Raw genomic sequence first — 8,480 nt, forward strand, 5'->3', positions numbered from 1 at the left:
TCGCAAAAGCCATCAAAATACCGAATATCAGGAGTTGCCGTTATATGGGGGATATAGAATATCGTGGACCTATATTGACAATTCTCTTTCAGGGGGCAATGTACTCACAAGTGACAACTTTTTTGGATTTTAAGAAAATTCCATTAAAAAATTTGGCTGAAATCATCATCAAAAGGAACTCCTTGTGTGGATTTTCAGACAATTCCATTGAAAAATGTGGCTAAAATCATCAAAATGCCGAATATCGGGAGGTGCCGTTATATGGGGGATATACGATATCGAGGACCTTTATTGACAATTCTCTTTCACTGGGTAAATTAATCATGAAGAAATCCTTGTGTAGAATTTCAGACAATTCCATTGAAAAATGTAGCTAAAATCATCAAAATATCGAATATCGGGCGTACGGTTATATGGAAGATATACGATATAGTGGACCTATATAGACAATTCTTTTTACCATTGGAAAATGTGGCTAAAATCATTAAAATACCGAATAATTATATGGGGGCTATACGATATCGTGGACCGATATAGGCCATCTTCGAACTTGACCTGCCTTTCAGAAAAAAGACAGATATATGCAAAATTTTAGCTTCCTATCATAATTCGTTTTGATTGTAGCGTGATTATATCAGACGGACGGATGGACGTCTTACAATTTTACGCTGATCAAGAATAAATATACTTTGTAGGGTCTAAAATTATTTGTCGATGAGTTACAAAAGGAATGACGAACTTAATATAGCAACCGTACTATGTATGGTGGAGGGTATAAAAATCAAATATGCTCGATCTTACTGACATCTATTGTAGAAAATACCACAACTTATTTTTACATTATTTAAACTAGCAAATACAGCAACCACCATGTACTGTACAACCATATGAACGAATAATATTTAAATTTGATTTGTACTTGTTTATGCAGATGGCGCTAAACAAGTACTTCATATCATAGCAACATGGAATTACGACAATAGCGTTTTTTTACCCTCCACCATAGTATGGAGTGCATATTAAGTTTGTCATCCCATTTGTAACACCTCGAAATATGCATTTTAGACCCCACAAAGTGTATATTCTTGATCAGTATACAATTCTATATCGATTTAGCGATGTCCGTCCGTCTATACGTCGGTGGAAATCACTTTAGCTTCCGAACGAAATGAAGTAGGTTGATAAAATTTTACTCAAATGTATATTATACCTACAGGACTTTTTGGTATTTAAAATGGTCCAAGTAGGTCCACGTTTTGGTATAGCCCCCGTATAATTGTACCTGTCTATTTTCGGTATTTTGGTGATTTAAGCGACATTATTCAGCGGAATTGTTTCAAATTTGGTATTTAAAATTCATAACGAATATTACAGCCTACAGTCATATATTCGGTATTGTAATGATTTTTTTTGATTATTTACCGGAATTGTTTCATATTTCATATTTTCATATTTGAACTTTGTAATGGGACTACAAAATGTGACAGAAAATTGCCTTTGCAGGTCCACGAGTTCGTATAGACCCCAAAATAACGGAAACTCCTTATATTCGGTACTTTTAAGAGTTTAACAGAATTTTTAACGGATTATAGGTTTAATATATTTATTTATTTAATTATTATTATTATTATTATTATTATTATTATTATTATTATTATTATTATTATTATTATTATTATTATTATTATTATTATTATTATTATTATTATTATTATTATTATTATTATTATTATTATTATTATTATTATTATTATTATTATTATTATTATTATTATTATTATTATTAGTTATTTATTTATTTATTTATTTATTATTTTTGAAAATGTCTAAATTCGTTCCAAATGGTGGAGGGTATTCAAAGTTTGGGCAAGCAGAACTAACTGCTTGTTAACTTGTTACTTATAACAAAAGTATATGTAATACGCACTTCTATGAACAGCCAGATAATTGGCTACTTCAAAGATTTTTTGTGTCATTAAATTCCACAATTTTCATTTGTTTTTGAACGACCTAAAAATTTAAATATCTACAGTTTAGGAGGCCCCCAACTACTACATTCCGTATGTAACTCCCAGAAAAGAAACATTTTAGAGCCCATAAAATCTAAATATTCTTTATCAGAATAAAATTCTATATCCCAAATTTTTTTGGTTTTTAAAATATGTTATATTGGTCCACATTTTAGAATAGCCCCCATATAACTGTACCTAACGACTTTCTGCATCTTGTCGATTTTAGCCACATTTTTTAACGATTTTGTACCAAGTTTGCATATCAAAAATTTTCATCAGTGTGAAAATGGACAATATCGGTCCACTCAATTAAGTACATCCCCCAAAAACTTCAAATTTTTGAAATTTTTAACTCTTATAAAATGTGATGTAAAATTCCGATTGTCTTCAAATTACACATATCCCAATATTTTTTTAATCAAAGGTCTGTTGTGAAAATGGAATATATCCGACAACTTCTTCTGGTACCTCACCCACAAAGGGTCAAAATTTTGATTATTCATGAAGCTCATAAAACACGAAATTAACATCCGATTTCATTCAGACTTGGCATATCTCAATATTTCCATCAACACGATATTTGTTATAAAGATTGTAGAGATCGCACCATTTCTTTCGGTACCTCCCCCACATAGACTTCGAGAAAAACAATACGCTCAAAGAAAGCTAAATAAACATCCAAATCCATCAATCCATCTCCTCAAATTTCCCACATAGAAACATTTTTGATAACACTAAATCTGTTGTGAAGATCATCTGCCAATCCCTTCTGGTACCTCACCCACAAAGGGTCACAATTTCCAATACTTATATTTTTCTTAACCAGAAATCTGATATAGATATGTAATTTATCGGAATTTATGATTTCGCATAAAATTGGATATAAATGTTAGATTTTTTATCTTTATTAGATGAAGTATGAAAACAGAATACTTCGATCCGCTATATCTGTTACCTCACGCAGATTTCCACATTTCCCCAAAAATTGCAAATATCTCATATAAAGTATAGGAAGTAGTCGATATAGTCAAAATCTGGCACGTTGTAATATTTATATGAGTTTTAGGTCAGATACGAATTGGTCAGTATTAGCCAAATGCTTCGGAACCACAGATTTATACCCCCTCAAGGCTGGGGGGCAAAACCGACTGATACTAGTTGACTTGTTGGAGATGTAATTATTTAAAATGTTGACCCGTTGTGGGAGAGGTACCAGAAGGATGGGGTCAGATCCCACACAGATCTTGTGTTGGTATAAATATTGAGATGTGCGAATTTTGAAGAGAATCGGATGCTTATTTCGTATTTTATAAGAGTTATAATAATTATTCCCAATTGGGGCCTTGGTGTGGGGGGTACATGATGGAGTGGGTTGATATTGTTCTTTTTCGCACATGACATAGCACTTATACTAATATTGGAAAATTTGAACAAAATTGATCCTTTCTTGTTCTATACGGAAAATTGTGAACTTTTGTGATGGAGATACTAAATGGAGTGGACCTATATTGTTCATCACCGAACTTGATCTATGTTTGGCAATAATATTAAGATGTTCCACGTTTGGATCAAACCGGATTCTCCCTTCGAATGATATCGTGCGCACCCGCCAGCCAGACAGTGGGACACCCCTAGATCTACTCCTAATGACCTGAATCGGATTTGGTCCACAGGGAAGGTCTAAAACAGTTATTTCGATTAGGCACGTTTCGGCCATATCAAATGATATATACCCTCTGTAGCCATATGACTGAGGGTAAAGAAGGGAAATAACAGCTTGGAACAGGTCATTCGGACATATATTCTAATGTCTTCGTTTCACCACGGTGAAGGGGCTACAGTTCGCTCTGTCTGTGCAAATCACTGTAGCTTCCAAACGGAATGAAATAAATGTTATATTTTTTAATTTATGTAAAATTTATTTTTCGTCAAATGACAACCTATTCAAATTTTCAAAAAAAAAAAAAAAGAAAATCTAAAATACAATAGTAACATTCTTCAGCTGGGAAGTTCTCCTTCTCTTTAAAAGTTACTGACTTTTTGGCCCGTAAAAAACAATATCGATTACAATACTTATTTATTAAAAAAATGTTCATTATCAAAGTTTATGTAGTCTTATATAATCTCATGAAACTAAAACTAAACAATATGGTTTACGCCGTATTATATATATCTTCAATTCCATATTCCTTCACCAAGCTAATATCCTTGACACATGCATCCACAGAGGTGACAACACACAACGGCCGTTTTCCACTGTAGTAGGGGCTATGATCACGGACATAGCTTATTTGGCGTATTTCCAAAAACTCCATCAATTCGTTCAGACAAGGACACTGCCACGGATTGCCTTCAATTGATACTTTTCGTAGCCGCGGAAAGGTGGCATTGGTGTCGGGCAAAAATGAAAGACGATTATTGTCTATGAGTAACTCACCAACATCGGTTAGACTGTCCAGAACTTCGGGCTGTATGACTTCCAAAAGATTATTTCCCAAATGTAATTTATCCAGTCGTCGCATTGGGGCAAACATTCGAACATCTAATGTGGTAAGTTCGTTGTTGCCCAACGACAGATACTGAATGAATGGTAGAGAGGCGAAGGCAAACGGATGCAAACGTTTGATGTTATTCGTTTTCAATATTAGTTTTTTCAAGCGTGGCAATGTCGACGAGCCAAACAAGTCGGCATCCAGATATTCTAGCGAGTTTTGTGACAAGTCCAGGGTATCCAAGGCAGTTAACCAGGCAAAGGTATTCGTTGTCAACGCCTTCAAATCGTTCTCATGTAGATAGAGTTTTCTCAACGATGAAAGATGTTTAAAAGCGGTCGAATTAAGGGCCGTCAAACGATTACGACTCAAGTCTAAATATTGCAGTTTAATTAAATATTGAAATTGGTTTTCCGCCAGTTCTTTGAGGTCGTTGGAATTTAAATCTAAACACAATAATCGATTGAGACCTGCAAATACGTCGACATCTAGAAGTTCTAAGCTATTCGCAGATAAATTTAGAGCTTTTAATTGTGTCATGCTACTGAAAGTGTGCTTTCCAATGTGGCGCAAAGGATTTGATGTTATGTTTAATTCCTCCATTCTTTGCAGACCACTGAATGATTTGACCGTAAGCTGAAAAAAAGGCAATATATATTTTAGTAAAGAGTATGTATGCATATACAGGGTGAGATAAAAAACTCCAAAAAAGTCAAACGCCTTAAGTTTTACACTTTTTTAAATTTTATTGAATTAAAGCAAAAAATGTCGGAAATTGTAGAATAAGTTTAGATTTGTTCGTATTTTTCACCTTTGGCAGGAATTATGGCCGCTTGCTTGAGGTGATCGACACTTTGGTATTTTTTATTGCCAACCTTGCTTTCCAAAATACTCCAGACACAATAGTCCAACGGATTGTTATCCGGAGATTTCGGTGGCCATTGTGCACTGGAAATGAAGCGAGGAACCTCATTTTATACCCATTCCTGTGTGGCGCGTGCTGAGTGCGATGGTGCTGAGTCACGTTAGAATGCCCACGGTCTGAGGCCAAAATGTTTGCGTGCCCAAGGCTTTAATACATCCTCCAGAATATTTTCGCGATAATATTCGGCCACGGTCAATTAATACGAGCGGAGAGCGACCATCGGCTGTTACGGCGGCCCACACCATCACCATGGCCAGCGCTTGAGTTCTGGTGGCCAACAGAAGGTGCACATTTTCAGCTGACCTCTTTGGCAAGTATTTGTTTGTTTACAAACTGCTGGACAACGAATGTTTTTCACTTTCTGAGTCGATTTATGCACGTCCGTCTGTCCATGTGTTCTTGAGAACAAAGCAAGTCGCATTTATTATCCGATTAAAATGAAAATGTCCAAAAAATATTTGTCTGGCCCAAGGACGAACCCAATTGAAATTGGTGACAATCGGATCAGATTTAGATATAGCTTCCATATATCTTCAACCGATTTCGGCTTAATTGTGCACCAAATGGCTAATATAAGTCAAAATGATCTGTATTTTGGTACATACCACCGAATTCAGTCTAGAAGCAAGTAAATCAAATTTGGAGAAAATCGGTTCAGATATAAACCCGATTTGGGGTTTTAAATCCATCAGATGCGAAATATGCACTCCAGGAGAATGATATTTGGTACCGGACATCAGTCAAATTTTATCGAGATCGGTTCAGATTAGGATATAGATCCTTGTGCTAATGGCTAATATCAGCCCAAATGCACTGAATTTTGGCAATTACGACTGAATTCATCCAGTAAACCAGTACTTCAAATGTGGTGTAAATCGGTTCAGACGTATGCATTCGACAACAATGATATTTTGTACCAGTTATCAGATGAAGCCCAGAAATACATTTGCCAATTTTTATCAAGATTTGTTGAAATTTGGAAAAAACTCCCATATATATGTCTTCAACCGATTTCAAGTTAATTGTGAAAAAAATGGCCAATATCAGTCCAAAAGTCCTAAATTTTGGTACATTCGACCGAATACAGTACATTAAATTGGGAGAAAATCGGTTCAGATATAGCTCTAGCTCACATATATATGTTTCATCCGATTTGATGCTAAAGTCCCTCACATGCGTAATACACACTCCACAACAATGATATTTGATACCGGACATCAGATACAGATCGAAAATAATTCTAGCAAATTTTATCGAGATCGGTTCAGATTTTCCTATACCTTCGATATACATCTTCATACGATTTTACGGTTATTGTACACCACATATGTAATGTTAGCCCAAATTGAATAGATTTTTTTCATATTCAACCGAATTTTGCCATTTGGTGAAACTCGGTCCGGTATATCTATTGTTCCAATACATAATTTTTAATATTATTTGGTACTAGAGGTACAAAAGCCTCCGTAAAATTTGTTGAAAATCGATTCAGAGTTGGATATAGCTTCCAAATTATGAGCTTGATACGCATTCAAATAAAGTTCTCCGATATACGCATGGTGGTGTATATAGCCGGTTCCGCCCGACTTTTGACCTTTCTTTACTGGTTAATATATAAATTGCAGGCATTTAGTTAAGATTTAGACTCTTGCCTCGTCTTATAAACCTATAGTAGAATTTTATGACCAATAATTTTGTAGAATATATTGACTTGCTACGATCGCGTTTAAAGAAAGTGGTTCACCTTTTTTTAAGGACCATAAAGGCAACTTTTTTGGCCCTTTTCGAAGACACTAAATACATAAAAAGCACAAATTCCGAGGAATCTCAATACGAAAATTTCCGAAACTGTGGAGAGTGGGAAACTTGTCCCCTCTACTTTGGTTAATTTTCGATGTAAACTTTCAAAACACCGATACACGTGTCTTCATTATTCTTAGCTCTATTTTCATAATCTGCCAGAACTTCCCTTTTATTATTGAAAAATTGAATTTTGTCGCACAGCATAATTTTAAATAAGTATCACTTACCTCTTCAATTCGATTGTCACTTAAAGTCAGCACTTGAAGTTGCGGATAATCATGGAAACTGACGGTTTTCAATTCATTGTTGTCCAAATGCAGACATTTTAATTTTTGAAATACTTTCCAGTCATCTTCCTCGATTTTCGTTAGCGCATTGTGTGAAAAGTTTCCATACTGTAAATACAGTAATCTGCTTTTTAAGTCAAATCTCAACTCCGTTAAGGTATTCCAACTAGCATCGAGATTTTCCAATTTGTTGTAGGGGGAAAAATGTATGCCGCTGAGCGATTCTATGCCAGTTCCTGATATATTCAAAAACAAAAGATTCTGCATTGCTTTGAAGGCATCATCGTTGAGTTCTAATTCGCCAATTCGGGATAAGTCCAATGTTTCCAATGCACTAAAATTGCTATTGATGTCTGCCAAAAAAAAAAATAAATATTCGAAATATATATATTTCCATTGATTTTCAAAATACTTACCATTAATTTGAAATGCTTGTTTGTTTTCGTTGAAAACAATTAAATGCTTCCAGTTTCTTTGTCCGTTTACATCTTTCAATTCTTGTATATCAGTGCAAACTACTTGTTCTTGCTGTTCTTGGAAAGATTGTCCATCCACCGGAGTTGATTCCAAACATTTAAGATTTATATTGAATGGCACACCGTTCGCCATTCCCATAAACAAAAATATACTCATGAATGAATTTATTAACATTTTGTTTTGATCTGCTGGCGGGGATTTTATGTAGGTTTGTGACTAACAATGTTATTTCCCTGAGTTCAGATTTAAGACTGATTTGTTTAGGAAGAATTGTATTTGCGATGCGAAAAAACAAGTTATCTCTTTTTTGTTTTGTTTGTTTTTGCATCGGTGATGCCAACCTGCCATTTTGTCCGGTAGTATTTTTGATTACTTTCGTAGAAGTGCTTGCCTTTGAAATTGTTTCAACATTAAGCTCATTTTCATCCAATTTATTGACGTATGTCTGTGTATATTTTCTTATCAATTCGCATTGGGTTTTGTT

The 8,480-nt window shown here is 34.7% G+C and overlaps 1 protein-coding gene across 1 annotated transcript; it reads right to left on the reverse strand.

Moving 5' to 3' along the window:
- Positions 1–3,992: 3,992 nt before the first annotated feature.
- On the reverse strand, positions 3,993–8,480 carry LOC101901811 (insulin-like growth factor-binding protein complex acid labile subunit). Its single transcript, XM_005186959.4, has 3 exons — positions 7,936–8,480; positions 7,460–7,872; positions 3,993–5,140 (listed from the first exon to the last, which is right to left on the reverse strand). Exons 1-3 carry the CDS (start codon positions 8,168–8,170, stop codon positions 4,166–4,168), a joined length of 1,623 nt encoding a protein of 540 aa, XP_005187016.1. The 5' UTR covers positions 8,171–8,480; the 3' UTR covers positions 3,993–4,165.

The sequence above is a fragment of the Musca domestica genome, unplaced genomic scaffold (assembly GCF_030504385.1).
Source record: "Musca domestica strain aabys unplaced genomic scaffold, Musca_domestica.polishedcontigs.V.1.1 66, whole genome shotgun sequence".
Lineage (NCBI taxonomy): Eukaryota > Metazoa > Arthropoda > Insecta > Diptera > Muscidae > Musca > Musca domestica.

Excerpts from the sequence above, each read along its gene's own strand:
- LOC101901811 (XM_005186959.4), bottom strand. The coding sequence starts at position 8,170 with ATGTTAATAAATTCATTCATGAGTATATTTTTGTTTATGGGAATGGCG. Across the intron at positions 7,873-7,935 it reads ACAAGCATTTCAAATTAATG|ACATCAATAGCAATTTTAGT; the intron begins GTAAGTATTTTG and ends TTTTTTTGGCAG. Across the intron at positions 5,141-7,459 it reads GTGACAATCGAATTGAAGAG|CTTACGGTCAAATCATTCAG; the intron begins GTAAGTGATACT and ends CCTTTTTTTCAG.